The 18,222-nt window shown below is 41.6% G+C and overlaps 1 protein-coding gene and 1 non-coding gene across 10 annotated transcripts in view; both read left to right on the top strand.

Moving 5' to 3' along the window:
* Positions 1-18,222, top strand: part of LOC144492865 (phosphatidylinositol-binding clathrin assembly protein) — a 148,644-nt gene that overhangs the window by 114,139 nt on the left and 16,283 nt on the right. For 4 of the 9 annotated variants that reach the window (XM_078211405.1, XM_078211400.1, XM_078211399.1 and 1 more), the window contains 5 exons: positions 2,237-2,320; positions 2,824-2,889; positions 5,401-5,511; positions 8,691-8,828; positions 15,564-15,594. In XM_078211405.1, the coding sequence (XP_078067531.1) occupies positions 2,237-2,320; positions 2,824-2,889; positions 5,401-5,511; positions 8,691-8,828; positions 15,564-15,594 (430 nt within the window). The remainder of the gene's footprint in view (positions 1-2,236; positions 2,321-2,823; positions 2,890-5,400; positions 5,512-8,690; positions 8,829-15,563; positions 15,595-18,222) is intronic. The other 5 variants (XM_078211406.1, XM_078211404.1, XM_078211409.1 and 2 more) reach the window with 2 other exon arrangements.
* On the top strand, positions 974-1,169 carry LOC144493224 (U2 spliceosomal RNA). The gene has a single exon (XR_013497694.1). It is a non-coding gene; the product is annotated as a U2 spliceosomal RNA (small nuclear RNA).

Genomic DNA, 18,222 nt, shown 5'->3' with positions numbered 1-18,222 from the left:
GTGAGAGGGGAGAGATACAAAAGTGTCCAGAAGGGCAATTTTTTCAGTGTGTCAGGAACAAGCTGCCAGAGGTTGTAGTAGAGGCGGGGTACAATTTTGTCTTTTAAAAAGCATTTAGACAGGTAAGGTGGGTATAGAGGGATATGGGCCAAATGTGGGCAATTGGGATTAGCTTAGGGCGGCATGGACAAGTTGGGATGAAGGGCCTGTTTCCGTGCTGTAAACCTCTATGACTCTGAGACAAACCATGTTCAGAATTGGAAAACTTCAGATTTAATCGGAGCAATTTTTCATGGAATCAACTAAATGATAAACTCTGAAAATGTCTTCTCCAATGAACTGAGAAAGTGGCTGTGTATGTTACAGCAGAAATAAATTTAAAGTTTTCAGGTTTCATCCTTACTATGGAATTCATCTTCCAAGGTGGTAAAGAAGAGTGTTATTGGGTCTAAGCATAAAATAAACTATATATTTAACAAAATTTGAGGTAGTTCTTCAGTAGAAGAATGGCTCAATTGCTCGTACTCCTGACCAGTAAGACATTGAGGATGGAATTTTTCGGTCCTGTGCCAGTGATGAGTTTCATGCCAAGCAGCGTGAAAATTTCAGTGAGGCCAAAAGCCAGATTCTTGCCAGCAGAAAAACTGTCACAATTTTCCCCTATCCATTTTCATGGCGAGATGATGGCAGACTGGCTTTCCCATTGATATGTGTAAGGAATGCAATTTGCATGCATTAGCATGTCATGAATACATATTAAAAATTCAACTTGCCAGAATCACATTCTCCTTTCCTATTACATGCCATGCCAGCAGAAATTCGACCGATCTAAATCATGAACATGTATAAGTAGCGTGCAGCTGATCACCCTCATGTCACTTGTGACTTTGAGGTGAGTGCAGCATTCCAAGCCTCCTCCAACAGAACTCACTAGTTCCTCGGTGATGCTAGTGTTTGCTCACACTGGTGGGACATCACTTCTCAGCCTTTTGGCTAAGATCAAGTGTAGTTTTGCTGTCCTGCACTTGGTTGAAGTCATGAGGTTACATTGAGGCTTCATTTGAAGCAATTTTTCAAAGCGGCATCTCTGCCTTTTTGGCTGAGATGCAAATTGTCAAGCCTTGGAGAAGGTGCGATGCCTGCTCCAATCAGCTTGGACCATATAGATCAAGCCCAAGACAGGAAGTGGTGAGCCTGTCTTGTCAGCTTGGATCTGGAATGTTTCACTTGTTGAGACTTTGAATTTGATTGGATTGAATTGGGTCTAAACAAAAAAAAAATCTTTTGGGGCCTGCCTATCAACTGGAAACTCGCTGCCAATACTGCCTGCCCCAGCACTTGGTCCCCGGAATGGAAAGTTCGACCCTAGTTGTTCAGACTTGTTGAGTGGAATCAACTAAAGTGGATTGTTCGTGTGAAAGACCTCTTGGGTGATTTTGTCAACATCTCGATTGAAGGAGTGATTCTGATGCTGTTTGGTCAATCCCATCATTACGAAATGCTGCTTCAATTAACTGCTTCAATTTTAGACTCAAATAGTAAACAATGCTGGCGATTAGACTGGAGCTGAGCATTTGCCAAATCTTAAAGCCAACTGCCAGCTTCTTCAATTGCTGGGTGGTAGAGTCAGTACACAATGCTTTAAAAACATGGCTGACTAAGAAGAAATCTAGGGAAATAAAATTAAGGTGAAAATTGCAGGATTTAATATTGTAACAAATCATTTGTTCTGTTCCTCCAGTTCCTTTTAGTTTTTTTAAATGTCTGAACATTGGTCACTGCAAACTTAGCTCTTAAATTTACATTTGTTTTCTGGTCTGAATTTGTGCCCATCTTTCAGATCTGCATAAATTAGGGTTTGAACACTTCAAAACTTCAGCTGGTAACTTGCAAAATTGTGATTGTTACTGTTGTGATTTATTTTTTAATGGACTGCAATATTTCAGGAATAAATCTATTTTCAAATATCCTTCACCCTACCCACATAGCTACTGGCTAGAACTGCTATTCTGGTTTTTTTTCCATTTTTAAAAAGTGTACAACAAATGAAAAAATAGCTTTAAATATCATTGTATTTTGAGATTTCCAAACAAAAACCATTTGAAAAATTGCATTAAAAATGTTTTTTTGCTTCATGTGGTCGTATTCAGATCTGTAAAATCGTACTACCCAGTCAATGGAGTAGTGAAGTGGAAAAAACTTAGTACTACACATAATTTCTGTAACTCTTTCCTAGATGTATTCAACTCTTTTCCTGAACCAAGTCCTGCTTTATCTACAAAAGTTGAACACTTTCCTGAGGTAGACGCCTTTGCTGCAGGTATCTAAAATGCATCATCATTTCAGTGCAGTGGTGACTTGTTTTGATTATCAGCGGTTTGAGTTGTAGAAATCGCAGCACAGAAAATGACCAATTTGCTCATCTATTCCAGCTCCACCAGGCAACCTGGAGTTATCAATTTTATGCCATATACTATTCTCTCAATTTAAATTTTAATTGTCACAGTTATTTCACATATCTGAGTTTGGTTTTTTTAAAAAGTCTATTATCTTTTTTAAAGGAAGAAATTGTGTCAGATGGTAATGACTAGATTTTTTTAGACATGGCAATTAGGTGACAAAATGGTTTAAATGTACAGATAACTTGTTTATCTCTACAGTTGAAATACAAGTTATGCATCTAGGTTCCTAGTACCTGAAAATTCAGTCATAACTAATGCATGGTCAATGTGAATATGGAATCTGGTAAATGGACATGGCTGTATTCTGCACCTTGGGAATATGCTAACTTTCATATCTGAAGTCCCTTTTTTTCTGCATCAGATTCTTTCACCTCAAAAGGACCTGCTTCTGTTCCTGAAGTTATACCTACCCATGATCCCTTTCTTGGTGAGTTGCTTCATGATGGGAAGTATGGTTTCTGTCTCTTGATTTCTGTCTCCCACCTGCATATACATTTGCTTCCTACTTCTCACCCACTCAACCTCTAATGGTTTTTCCACTCATATGCTTGTATTGTACTCTTGCTTGCTTGTGCTCCGGACTACTTATTTTCTCTCCCCCTTGCACAGTCTCTATATCTCACTGTTAGAGATGCTCACTTGCATTGTCTCTCATCTATGCAGACCCCATCTTTTCCTCTCTGTAGAATCCTTCAATGGATGGAAAAGCTTCATCCTGTCACAAGATTAGATGAATGAGGAAAACCATTTGACCTACCCAGAAACATCCCCTATTTACTTCCACTGCTCCTAAACTTTGACCACTTTGTGTGAAGAACTTACTGATCAGTGGTAAATTTACCTTCTAATTTGAACCTGTGTTATCCTATCTTGCACTTGCAGCTTAATTTCAAATAATATTAACAATTCCCTTTTTATACTCCTTTTGAAAGCCTCCAGTTCCTCTATCTGTGACCATAAATGAATGCAGATACCATCTGACTAGATTGGGAAACTGTTTAGTAACAGCTGCCTCTGGTTTGTACTTTGCTAGTTGCTACACATCTTAGTTGGGGGTCGGTTAGCCCAGTTGGCTGGACAGTGTGGTTTGTGATGCAGAACGTGCCAACAGCGCAGGTTCAATTCCTGTACCAGCTGAGGTTATTCATGAAGGCCTGCCTTCTCAACCTTCCCCCCTCGCCTGAGGTATGGTAATCCTCAGGTTAAAATCACCACCAATGAGGGGAAGAGCAGCCTATGGTCATCCAGGATTATGGTGACTTTACATCTTAATATTTTCCTAAGCACCATATGCAGGACCTGAGAACAGGCTGACTGCAGTTAGTATGTTGTCAAAAGTACACAAATCAGGAGAAAGAAATTAAGTTACAAGAGTTATCTTTTAAGCTGCAAAGTTGGGAACTTACTGATCAGTGTAGTTAATGTAAGGTAACTAGACTTTGGTTGTTTGTTTTGTAATATAACTCTGATTCTCAAACCCTTTTGTTAAAGGACCATTTTTCAAACGTATTAGTAATCACAGATTCCCTATTTAAATTATAATATCAATAAAAATGTAATAGGCATAATAACTGTTAATCTTTACTGTACTGACACCAGTTCAGTGAATTCTGTCTGTGTCTGGTGTCAGCAAAATCAAAAAGCAGCCAGATGGTTATTTACATAGTAAATTCTCCTGCCATTGTCAATGTTCAATCCCCTCTCCATATATGATAGCTGTACTGTACTAAATCTGCCTCAGGCCCTCGCTCGTTTGCTTATCTGGACCACCTCCTGTCGTCTTTCGTTTAAGGTTTACAGATAAAAGCAAGGTAGGTTGGTGTTGTTGATGCACCTCATTATTTTTAAAAGTCCCCCCCCTCTCAAAGTCTCTGAATCTTATTCAGGTTATTTTGCAGACAAACATATCTCCGGAAAGGCTCTACATTGATTTCAATCCCCACAAGGCCCTGCAGATCCCAGTTGCAAAGCACTGTTGTAACTTGAGTATAAATTACTGAATTGAGCAGGTTAACTTTTGATCAGATTTGGTTATTGGAGAGTTAACCATAAATCATTGACTGCAGAAACCTATTTTAAAGTTGTTGAGTTGTGATTTCTTGGGTACATGTAACTTTTAAGATTTTCTTGCTGCGACATAAAAAGAGAATACAGGAATTGGAAGGTCAAGCAGCTTCATGGACAGAGCAAGAAAGTTAATATTCAGGCCAATTATCTTTCACCAGGATGTTTTTCTGATCTTCTAAGATATTCTGCTCTTTTAGTGGTAATATTGCTGTTACTGAATGTTCCTCCAGTTGATCAAGTTCATCTGTGACAGCTTTACAATAGTGGCATTCAACTGAAGGTCTCGAGCATTCATCTTTTGAAGTATTGTATTTGAAATAATTTGCGGGAAACAACTGGTAGACAACGTTTACATTGAAAGAAATTAACTGCTGGTAGGATTGTTTGGGAAAATAATATAGCAATTGTGACATTTTAGGAATAAAATTTATAGAATTGCTCAAAAAATGATTGAAACTCTTGATTTGGAATTTCTATATTAGTGTCAGTTTCCTTGCCTCTGTCTCTGAAGGTTGTGTTTATATTGTACTATGCAATTTTAGCTGATCGTTTGGTACTGAAGGAGTGTAATGTCAGAGGTGCAACCTCTGGATTGCATCTTGGGATGCAACAGGCCTCTTCAGGCTAGTTTTGCTGACTATAAATACAGATTGTACATCTATTCAGGGAATTATCCTGGCTGTACCATTTCAGAAGTAGATCAATTTGTCGTAAAGAATTTTGGGACATTTTCATGGTGCAGAAGGGCACTATGCAAGTCAATCAGTTTCTCAATCTCCCTCGCTCTCTTTTTCTCTCTGTCTCGTGTGAGTGTCTTCCTTTTTTTTTCTGTTTTGTATTTTGTAATGATTGTGTTAAATTCTTCTTCCAGGATTTGCTCCTCAACCAGCCCCACAGATGATGGCTCCAGCAGCACTGAATGTGGACTTTGACTCAGTGTTTGGATCCAAATCGGGCCTCAGTGATGCCAAGAATGCAAGCGGTAAATGCATAGTGTTCATTTTGCATTACTTGCCTACAGCCTTCATTTTATAGCAAATTGCAGTAACACTATGGTGTACTCTAGCAGAGCCATTTTTAAGAGGCATTACAGCCAAACCTTTCTACCCTGTAAGATACTCGACATTCCTCATTCTCTAGCTATGGCAGACTGGCCTGTCTTTAATTAGCTGACCAAGAGACTTGAGCCTAAATATTTGACTGTAGCACCCGCTTTTCCTCTTTGGTGGTAAAGTTGCTAGAGTCACCTATTGCATGTTGCAGCTTGCTGGCCTGATCGTGTGCTCCAGATTCCATATTGGGTGCATATGGAGACTATCCATTCAGGTGCAGGGACCAATTCAAGAAGGTTTTTCCTGGCTTCAGTTTTTATTAATTCGTTTTTTTGGAAAATATTTTCTGCCCCCTCCACACTATTATTGAGATTTAGTACACTCTAGTCTCTCCAGTCTGGAATGCTTCGAGCCAAGGTTTTTCTGGGTTTCAGAATTTTCTGGATTATAGACCAATGTTAAAATATGTGAACCGGATATAAAAATGTACCTGCGATATTAAATATGCCTAAACTATTAATAAGGCACAAAAAGGGTGGAAAATATGAGCTGATGTATTAGTGTGCAGGTGACACTGTTCAATTTTATTCTGGACAGCAGTTCAGCCATAACGCACCTTTTATAAATGTTATTTAAGGCATTGTAAATTCCAATGCATTCATAGTATACACTTTGAAGACATTTGCAGTTATTTCACGTTCTTACTTAATCTGTACTCTCCTCACTAATGATTCCCAAACTATTTGTCAGTGTGACTCTATTTTAATACATACTCAGTAACATTCCTCTCCCCACAAACACATGGTAATCAGCTCCTTTCAATACACATATAGCCCCCTCTTCGCTCTTCTCCCCCCCCCCCCCCCCCAACCACCCACACACACGCGCGCGCACACACACACACATCGGCCTATCTCCACACTCGCACTGTAAAGAGCACTTCTTTCTTCCTGCCCCAATGTAGTTGTCAGTGTCTTTGATTCAGAGTGCCCAGCCTAAAGTAAGGAGCCTGTACAACAAACAGGCAGGAGCAGAAGTACAGCAAAGTTTGCAGCTGCCAGTCACCTTCCTGGCTTGGCCACATGGCGTCCCAGCATCGATCCAGTGGGTCTAGGGCAGTTGCAACATTGTGAGTGACAAGTTTGAGAATTGCAGGGCTGATTGGAGGGGGAAAATAAATTGGACCTCTCTTTTTTGGCATTCGGACTGAATAGGTTGCAGTGTAGATGTATACTTCCGCTATAAGTGGACCACGCTGTCTATTTTTTTAAATCTTTGGAGTTTTATTGCCTGTTGAGTGCTCCCCTAATATGCTACATGGAGCTCTGACATTGATTCAACTTTCTCCTGGCTTTACATGCTACCACTTTGGGCTGATGTCGTTTTACCGAATGGGTAAGTTGGATTTTATTGACCAGTTGAGTTTTGGTAACTAGAGATCATGGGCCACAGCTTCCTTGGAGCCACTCCATACACACTTAGCTGCACTCATTTTTTCAGTGTCTTTTTCGCACAGCCTTCCTAACAGTTCAAACAAGATCGAGGCAGTGTAGTGGGTCCCTGGGTCCAGCGTTCGAATACAAAAACAGCAAAGCAGAAGACACACCCTTTTTTAAGACACTAACTGTTGTTGAGGTGGGGTGGAGGGGGGCAACCATCCAAAGTTAGCAATTTAAGTTGCTTTGTCAGATGGTCCCCAGCACAGTGCAATTGGCCAGGGAAAGTTAGAAGCTCTGGACAATTACCATGTAAACCTTTACCTGGGAAGCTTTACCTAGGAACTAAAGAAGTGTCGATCCTTATCAGGTCTGACTTGTATGTGACTCCAGACCCACAGCAATGTCGTTGACTCTTAACTCCTCTCAAGGGCAATTGAGGATTGGCAGCAAATGCTGGCCTTGCTAGTGACGCTTACATTCGATGGACAAATAAAAATCCTTTTATTGAGGAAATCCAAAGAAATTGCATTTTAATGGAATAATAGTTTGTGACAATGTCAATCGATGAAAATTGCAAATTAGTTTGCTGAATATTGTGATGATACTGTGTCTTTAAGAAATATATGTGTATCATGTTTCTTATAAGGAGTATGTTTAGAATTCAGATCTGTTTTGCAGGGTGCCAATTTGTCTAAGAAATCTTTTAAAATTAGTAGCTGGGAGAACAGGATAAGTACACAAGTGTTTGTTTAATCAGGGCTTTGTGTTTACTTAGGTTTCTCTTGGGGGTTTCACTGTAGAGTTTTGATTAAGTTGATTGACATGGACAGAGTCATGTGCTTAATGGGAGGAGCTAAGCTTTCAGGGAAGAAACACAGTTTCAGTTTCATTTTTAAAAAATACAAGCATCTGCTGTTTGAATTGCCAGAAGAAACAGGTGTCTCTCTATATATCTCTCTCTCCAGAGGTGTTCTGAGAGCTTTAGGGCTGTTAACCTAAGGCAACCAAGTGTGCCTTAATCTAATTTTAAACAAGGAATTTAAGTCTATAAGAGGAATATTGCTTGAAAACGAAGAGTGAAAAGTTAACAGTTAAAGATTGTATCTTTTCTTGCTTAAATATTGTTCAATTGTTAAAAGTTAAGCTAATTCATTTGTTATAGTTAAACTGTTGTTAAATAACATTTGTTTAATTAAAAACTTCCCAGTATGTCAGTAGAATTGTACCTAGAGTTAAACATCATATCCTCACAATGCCAAAATAGCAAGTTTTTGGGGTCTAGTCTGACTTCATAATATATCTTGGGTTTCTGATCTGATATCCTAACAAAATTGAAAATATTAATATCCTATTCACTGTCTTCCACCAAACACAATTTTTACCTTGGCCTCATCCAATTTTTGTACTCAGCATAGGAAAACAGTTTGAATAGCTATTTGAGCTTTCAGAAAAGCTTTTGGAGTCCATACACATCACATGCTTCAGCAGCAGTCAGTGTGTTAAATTAATGTAAACGGTTGAGGTAGAAGCGGTATTGAAACAGTTGAGCCGTTGTTTGGAACATATTGCATTATCCGGGAAGCAATAACATTTGGAACTTGAAAAGATGCATTGTAGGATTGCAGATGTGGACTTGCTTAACCTTGTTGCACTATTATTTTCTTACTAAGGTTTTGATCAACCAGGTGAAATACTGATGCCGCAGCCAACTCTCCTTGCCAAAAATGAAACAACACCACTAGTGAGCCAGCAAAACAACAAACTACTAGCAACTGACTTGGATTCATCCCTCGCCAATCTTGTGGGCAGTATGTAAAAGCTAGCCAGTCTATGCTACTTGACAAGAGTTGTGAAAGGCTAAAGATGTGATTGTGTGTAATTCTATTTCTAAGCTACTTATCCAGTGACTCCTCCTCTTGTTAAGCTGTTGCACCTGGTTCCACAAGAATAATTGTTGGGAGATATATAGTTTAGAAGTCTAAGTTGATTAATGTTTAGAAAGCTGAAAAGCCTCAAAACTTTCTTTCCTCAACATTGGAGATGGTTAGAAATCTTCACCAAATTTTCTGCATTGCAGCTATTCTTATGCTGCGTTTTAAATAGTTATTAACCATTTATCTTTTCCTAAATGGTTAAAATTAAAACTGGCCTTTTCACATGGAATTTGAGTTCTCACCCAGCAATCGGTTTGAAGCTTTGGTTGACTTCTCTTGGGAAAGATCATTCAAGTACAAGGCATCTTGGAGAGGGGGAACTATAACGATCATTGAGGGAGATATTTAGGTATGGGGGACTGGGCAGGATGGGAAACCTTACTAATCCATATTTTCCCAATGGATTGATCCCCTAAAATTAAATACTATATTGGGAACTGTGCCAAGATGGATTCGGAGCCCCAGGGTTTAACTAATTGGAGAGAGGTTTTGGGGAGGGGAAGGTGAGATTTAGAAATGAGTAGTGGTAGGCACCAATTTGAACCCAGCTGATTATTTTTTTTTGTATACTTGTTTAAAGAATACATACTCAGTAATTTTTTTTATACTTCCGCTAAGCTGAAATTTGCTGCAGCAGGACAACGAATGGTTTCTTTTAGTTAAACTTGTCATTGCGCATTAAGGTTTTTAATTTTGTGCTGGGCAAATTGCTCGAAGTGCAAACTGATAACATAGCAGTGGAGGAGGTAGATTTTCTGAGCCCAGAATGAACAAGACAAGCAACTGTGTATCTCTTGAACCAATCAAATCGAAGGTAAATAACAGCACAAGGATTGAGTAGGGAAGTGGTAAATTAGAGGATGTGAAAATGGCAAATCAGGTACAGAAAGAATAGAGAAGGAAAGAATTACTTAAGGGAAAAGTTTACATTTTTACAATCGCTAACAACAAGTAAAACTGAGAATAAGACTTCACACTTGTAATAGTTTTCAGTGCCGGAGATAGAGTCATGGTCACCGAAGATGGCCATTCAGCTCATCAAGCAATCCAGTTTCCTTTTTAAGTCATTGATTGTCTCTGCTTCTGCCAGCCCTTAGACAGCAATTTCCAGGTCATTCCTACTCGTTGCATTAAAAAGTTGTTCTTTCCACCTTGCTGCATCTCTTGCTAGAAAGTTAAACCTGTGTCCCTTGACTACTGATATTAAATCGACCAGCCTGCAGTTGCTGGAAATGTTCTTGCATTTTGTTTTGAATCTGGGTGTCAGTCTCCAATCCACTGGCACCTTCCCCAAATGTAGGGAAGATTGATAGATTATGTAAAGCCCTTGTGCTATTTCCATCCCCACTTCCTTTTAAGAACCTGGATGCAGGCCATCCAGACCAGGTGATTTATCCACTCTAAACATAGCCAATCTTTCCAATACACCCGGCCTATCATTTTCACCAAATCTATTCCTTCCACCATCTCCGCTTCTACTGATATTTTTTCAGCATCCTGTTCCTTTTGTAAACACCAATAAAATGTACTTATTAATTATTCTAATCTTTCCCTGTGCCTCAAAACATGTATCATTCTCTGACCCCAGGTTTCATCCTGCCTCATACTACCTGCTTAATATTTACATGCCAGTTGAGGATTTTTGGGTTCCCTTTTACATTCTCTTTGCCATTTTTATTTTCCTCTTCACTTCCTCTCTGAATTTATTGTATATAGCCTGATTATCACTGAAAGAATTTACCAGGTGGTCGACTCCTCATTATTCCAGTATGTCCAAGCTGTAAGTGACTTCATAGACTTCTATGGGTCCTCTCAAGACTGAAGTTCTGATGTGAGATCGGCATGGACGTCCACAGAATTTGCAGTTCATGTTGTCATTGTTGATGCTGTAGTACTTTCCCAAAAGGGGCATTCTGCAATTCAGAACTTTGTAAGGTTCTTTTTTAGGGTGTCCTTGTATTATTTGTACTGACCACTGTGATGTTGTTGAGCCTGAGATAGTTTCCATCGAAGATCTATTTGGGAATTCCATGTGGATTCCAACCAAGTTGAATTTTCAACAAGGACAATAAAGGACCTCGTTGTTTGTGAGTTTGTCCTGCCATCGAATTCTCATGATAGATTTTGGATTTCTTTGGTGGATGCATTCCTGAATTTTGATGTGGTGCCTAGAAATGACCAAGGATTCTGCATCCATACAGCAAATTAGTATGGACAATCACCTGGTAGAGTTTTATTTTCATCTTCAGCTTAGTGCCACGCTGCTTCCAGACATGATCATGGAGTGGACCATAGGCAGAACTTGCTTTCTGGATGTATGTACTAATGGCATCCCTAGAGAGCACATTACCAAATAATGAGAATTTTTCAACAGCCTTGACAGAGGTGCCATCAATGGTTACATAGCATGTGCCTGCTGCTGGCAGAAATCATAGAAACCCTACAGTACAGAAAGAGGCCATTTGGCCCATCGAGTCTGCACCGACCACAATCCCACCCAGGCCCTTACCCACTTACCCATTTTACCCACTAATCCCTCGAACCTACACATCTCAGGACACTAAGAGGCAATTTAAGCATGGCCAATCAACCTAACCCGCACATCTTTGGAATGTGGGAGGAAACCGGAGCACCCGGAGGAAACCCACGCAGACACGAGGAGAATGTGCAAACTCCACACAGACAGTGACCTAAGCCGGGAATCGAACCCAGGTCCCTGGAGCTGTGAAGCAGCAGTGCTAACCACTGTGCTACCGTGCCGCCCATAACCTGAATTTTGGATATCTTTGCCATTGTACGGATGCCTTCCTTCTGCATACAGAAGCTTTCTCATTACTGCCTCTGTGACTTGGGTGAAGGCACAAAGTCTGGAGAGATTGAAGATCTTCCATGAACGGAAACTAATGTTGATATTTGCAGGCATGTTTCTGGTGGTTTCTTTAAGCATTGCAACAAAAGAAGAGGCTTAAGGGTTAGGGAGCCATAACCACATCCTTGTTTTATGCCACTGGTTACCCCAACGGGATCAGACATCTTGCCACAGGCACAGACACTCCCAATCACAACATAGGTGCAGGTTTTGACCAACTTGTTTGGAAATTCAAACTTGAAGAGCACATGCCTTAGACCAGGTCGACACTCATTGTCAAAAGCTTTAGTTAGGTCTCTGAACAACACGTAGATAGATCCTGATGTTGTTTACTGCAATTGTCATGTAGTTGCCTTGCTACAAACATCATATCAGCTGTCCCACTCTTGGCTCTAAAATGACACTTGGATTCTGGGAGGACATAATCTACGAGGTTGTGTAATTGATTTAGTAGAATCCTTGCAGGGATCTTTTCTGTGACTGTGAAGCCTTATTCCTTGGTAGTTGCATGATGGAGTTGTTGTTAGCATTTTAATGGGCTTTTTTGTTGACTGTGGGGCAGCCAGCAGATTTGCATGTGTGAGAGAAAATGGGAGATGTTCCATACTTCTCATCAAACCAGTCCTGATGCTTGTGCTTGCAGTATCCAAGGATATCTACTGAAATCTTGAAGATCTTCAATGACAGAGCTGTTTTCATTCATCTTTATGGCACTTGAGGGAGGAAGATCAAACTGCAGTGGTGTCAAGTTGTGTAGTAAGGTCTGAGGAAGGCTTAAAGAATTTACCTGACATGCATCATACATTCATTTTTTTTGTTTCATCAAATTTCCTATCTCCCTCTTCACTCAAGGACCCCTGATTTTTATTTCTCTCAAGTTTTGCCCTTGTTGGAATTTACCTAGCCTGTACCTGAAATTACATCTTAAAGATCACTTATTGTTCTGTTAGTGTTTTCAGTCATTCACCCCCAGAGCATTTTGAGGAAATGTGGGGGAGTGAGAAACTTTTCATAAAAATCATGGGGAGACGGTGACGGAGTGTTTGTCACTGAGCTAGTAATCCAGAGGACGTGGGTTCAAATCCCAGCATAACAGCTGGTGGAATTAAAATTCAATTACTAAAAACATCTAGAATTAAAAGTGAATCTATCGGTAACCACGAAACCATTGTCAGTTGTTGTAAAAACCCATCTATTTCACTAATGTTCTTTAGGGAAGAAAATCTGTCATACTTACCTGGTCTGGCTTACATGTGACTTCAGACTCTCAAGCTACTCAATTGTATCGAACTACTACAAAGTCTAAAAGGAATGAAACTGGACAAGCAATCAGCATTGACTTAGGCACCAGGCACCGGAAGCGACACGGCACATCCAGCGTTATAGATCCTGCTTGCGCCAAAATTGGAAGAGCTATCCCACAAACTAATCAAGCAACCGTCCAAATAATCATTCACACAAAATCATACATTACAGATAATGTCCCAGACATGACCATCATGGTGGGACAGTACAGTGGCACAGCAGTTAGCACTGTTGCCTCACAACACCTGGGACCTGGATTTCATTCTGGCTTGGGTGACTGTGTGGAGATAACACGATCTTTTCATGTCTGTATGATGCTCTGGCTTCCTCCCATAATCCAAAGACATGCAGATAAGGTGGATTGGCCATGCAAAATTGTCCCTCAATGTCCAAAGATGTGTAGGTTAAGTGGATTAGCCATGATAAATGCGTGGGGTTATGGGGATGAGGGATGGGCCTGATGAGATGCTCTTTTGGAGAGTCGGAGCAGACTTGATGGGCCAAATGCTTTCCTTCTGCACTGTAGGGGTTCTATCACCATCCACCAGAGATGGCAGCACAGTGGTATACAGTCAGCAGAATGTTGCTTTAGGAGTTTTCAACATCAACTTTGGACCCCATGAAGTCTCATGTCATCAGAAAAACATGGAGTACTCCTCCATATTGAACATCACTTGGTGGAATAATTGTGGGTGGCAAGGGCATAGAATGATGTCTTATCACTAAGAGTGGCTCAGTAGCAACACCACTGACGAAGCTGGCCGGATCCTAAAGGACGTAGAACCAACACGAGGGCAAAACATACTTGACTTTGTCCTCACCAATCTACCTGTCGCAAATGCATCTGTCCATGTCGGTATTGATAGTGACCACCGCACAGTCCTTGTAGAGATGAAGTATCATCCATCCAAGGGCGGCACAATGGTTAGCACTGGTGCCTCGCAGCGCCAGGGATCCAGGTTCAATTCTGGCCTTGGGTCGCTGTCTGTGTGGAGTTTGCACATTCTCCCCGTGTCTGTTTGGGTTTCCTCCGGGTACTCCAGTTTCCTCCCACAGTCCTAAGATGTGCGGGTTAGATTGATTGGCCATGCTAAATTGCCCCTTGCTGTCAGGGGAACTAGCAGGGTAAATACACGGGGTTACGGGGATAGGGCCTGGGTCGGATTGTCGTCGGTGCAGACTTGATGGGTCAAATGGCCGCCCCCTGCACTGTAGGGATTCTATGACCACTGTGCTAAACAGGATAGATCTTGAACAGATCTAGCAACTCAAAACTGGGCATCCGTGAAGTGTTGTGGGCCATCAGCAGCAGCAGAATCCTACACAACCACTATCTGTAACCTCATGGCTCGTCATATACCTCACTCTTCCATTAACTTCAAGTTGGGGGTGCGGTGTTAGTAATCAACCCTGATGCAATGAAGAGTGCAAGAGGACATGCCAGGAACAGTACCAAATGAGGTGTCAACCAGGTGAAGCTGCAACACAGGATCCCTTGCATGCCAAACAGTGGAAAAGCATGCGATAGACAGCTAAGCAATCCCCCAACTCAACAGATCAGATGCAAGCTCTGCAGGACTGCCATATCCAGTTATAAATGGTGGTGGGCAATGAAACAACTAACTGGAGGAGGAGGCTCCACAAATCTCCATCCTCAATAACCAGGGCAAAAGACAAGACTGAACATTTGCAGCTGATTTGAGCCAGAAGTGTCAGGTGGATGATCCATCTCAGTCTCCTCCTAATGTCCCCAGCATCATAGATGTCAGTTTTCAGCCAATTCAATTAATTCTATGTGATATCAAGGAACGGCTGAAGACCCAGGATACTGGAAAGATTATAGGCCCTGACAACATCCCATCAATTGTACCCACTAAACCCACCCCCTACCCCCTATCTGTGTGCCTCCAGAAGATTCCCTTCACCTGGTTCATGTTTTTCAAAGGCAGGTGTAAACTTTGCCAATCTGACTTCAGGCCCACAGGGGGGAGTTTCTAATGTGGGGGGGGGAACATACGGCAGACAAGCCCTTTAATTATAAATAAGTTTATTGGAATGAGGTTCCCAACCTTTCTGGACGGGAACCTCGTTACGCCACTGGCAGGGGTGCAGGAAGAATCCGAAAACAAGATCTCGCCAGTGAGATTCTCGTTTTCCAAGTTTCGTGGGATTTTGCGCCTATGTTGCCGTTTGCACTCTTGGTGAGCACAAAATCGCAGCAATAGTGTTTACATTTTAGATCGATGACTTTTAATCAGAACTAGGTTGATGCTTGATCTGTGTTCTGTTGCTATGGTGTTATTGTTTTACAGAATGAATCTGCTTTCTTTGATTTAAGTACCTAATCTATCTGCAGATTTCTAACTGCCTCTATTTGATGATGCTGATCTGAGTGCACAATTGATACTCCAGTGATATTTTTTTTATTTTCGCAGATTTGAATTTTGGAGGAACCCCAATGAAAAGGTAAATGTTTAACAAGGACTGGTTCAGGAAATGGAATTTAAACTTGAAAGGAACAAGTGACAAAGGGATAGCAAGATGAACCAGGATTGGTCTTAATTCAAAGCTCCAATTGTACCTGCCTAGCAAATCTCTTAATCTAATTTCTATTGTGACTGTTATTTTCCAACAATAGAAACTGCACCAGTTGGGTATTGTGAGTGAGAAATACTTCAGCTACTTTTACTGCAAGATAAGTCAAAAAGAAAAGTGTAACGTGAAACTTGCCTATATAACATCTTCCAGGATATTGTTAACTGCAACAATGCTGAATTCTGCCTTGCACCATTTGCGCTTTCACATTTTGTGAACCATTCCCTTCCCTAATTCTAAATATTGCAGGTCTCCCACTTTATAGTGTGCCTACAGTTTTGCCTATTGTAAAGTTTGTCAATTCGCCCTCACTAATCTATAGAAATGTTTGGATGTCAAATATATTGTCCTTTTGTAGAAATATGGTTATCCAGGTTTACTCTCTTGTTAAGGAGCTGCTTTGATTTTGGCTACACCTAGGAACATCCGTGTAGAAAAATGGACAGTTACCATTTTGGGAGCAGCATCTCTGCTGACGTGAGAGTATTTTGAATCATTGGGTATCTGACATACATTGAAACTTGAGAACACATGTATGTGTATATACATATATTTGAGGGATTCCAGGTTTTACTGGCACATTTACCTCCCCTGGTTCTAACCACCAGTGAACTTGGCTGTCTGGTTAATTAGTTTTGCCCCAATGTACTGCAGAGCTGTCTGATTCAGGTTCTTATTATTCATCTGTGGGATGTGAAAATAATTGGCAAGATAATTATTTATTGTCCATCCATAAATGCCCTTGAGAAGGTGGTGGTAAACTACCTTGTTGAACTTTGGCAGTCCTTATGGTGCTGTTGGGCAAAGAGTTCCCAGCAACACTAAGGAATAGCAATATATTTTGAAGTGATGTGTATGAGACTTTGAGGGTACATGAAGGTGGTGGTGTTCCCGTGTACCTGCCACTTTTATTCTTTTGGGTACGGGTTTGCAAGGTGCTGTCGAAGGACCTTTGGCTAATTGTTGCAGTGCATCATGCACACGGTGTACACAGATCTACTATGCACCAGTGATAGTGAATGCTTAAAGTGGTGGATGGGCTGCCAAGTCGGCTGCAGTGACTTGGATGGTGACAAGCTTCTTGAGTGTTGTTGGAGCTTCACTCATCCAGACAAATGGGGAACAGTCTGTCGCTCTCCTGATGTATGCCTTGTAAATGATATGATGTGGAGATGATGGCGTTGGACTCGGGTAAACACAGTAAGGAGTCTAACAACACCAGGTTAAAGTCCAACAGGTTTATTTGGTAGCAAACGCCACTAGCTTTCGGAACGCTGCTCCTTCGTCAGGTGAGTGGGAGATCTGCTCATAAACAGCAAACAGGGCATATAAAGACACAAACTCAATTTACAGAATAATGATTGGAATGCAAATCTTGACAGCTAATCAAGCCTTAAAGGTACAGACAGTGTGAGTGGAGAGAGCATTAGCACAGGTTAAAGAGATGTGTATTGTCTCCAGACAGGACAGCCAGTGAGACTTTGTAAGTCCAGGCAAGTTGTGGGGGTTACAGATAGTGTGCCATGAACCCAAGATCCCGGTTGAGGCCGTCCTCGTGTGCAGAACTTGGCTATCGGTCTCTGCTCAGCGACTCTGTGCTGTCGTGTGTCATGAAGGCCGCCTTGGAGAATGCTTACCCGAATATCAGAGGTCGAATGCCCGTGACCGCTGAAGTGCTCCCCAACAGGAAGAGAACAGTCTTGCCTGGTGATTGTCGAGTGGTGTTCATTCATCCGTTGTCATAGCGTCTGCATGGTTTCCCCAATGTACCATGCCTCGGGACATCCTTTCCTGCAGCGTATCAGGTAGACAATGTTGGCCGAGTTGTAAGAGTATGTACCGTATACCTGGTGGATGGTGTTTTCACGTGAGATGATGGCATCCGTGTCAATGATCCGGCACGTCTTGCAGCAGTTGCTGTGGCAGCGTTGTGTGGTGTCGTGGTCACTGTTCTCCTGAAGGCTGGGTAGTTTGCTGCGGACAATAGCCTATATGATAACAGCAACAAGTTCCATCCCACCATCAGACTCACCATGGACTACTCTCCGGAATCGGTTGCATTCTTGGACACACTCATCTCCATTAAGGACGGTCACCTCAGCACCTCATGTACCGCAAGCCCACAGTTAACCTCACGATGCTCCACTTTTCCAGCTTCCACCCTAAACACGTTAAAGAAACCATCCCCTACGGACAAGCCCTCTGTATACACAGGATCTGCTCGGATGAGGAGGATCGCAACAGACCCCTCCAGACGCTGAAAGATGCCCTCATAAGAACAGGAAATGGCGCTCGACTCATCGATCGACAGTTCCGATGCGCCACAGCGGAAAACCGCACCGACCTCCTCAGAAGACAAACACTGGACACACTGAACAGAGTACCCTTCGTTGTCCAGTACTTCCCCGGAGCGGAGAAGCTACGACATCTCCTCCGGAGCCTTCAACATGTCATTGTTGAAGACGAACATCTCGTCAAGGCCATCCCCACACCCCCACT

The sequence above is a fragment of the Mustelus asterias genome, chromosome 4, assembly GCF_964213995.1.
Source record: "Mustelus asterias chromosome 4, sMusAst1.hap1.1, whole genome shotgun sequence".
In the NCBI taxonomy this organism is placed as follows: domain Eukaryota; kingdom Metazoa; phylum Chordata; class Chondrichthyes; order Carcharhiniformes; family Triakidae; genus Mustelus; species Mustelus asterias.
The sequence above is the reverse complement of the archived record's forward strand: the minus strand, read 5'-3'. Positions and strand labels throughout refer to the sequence as shown.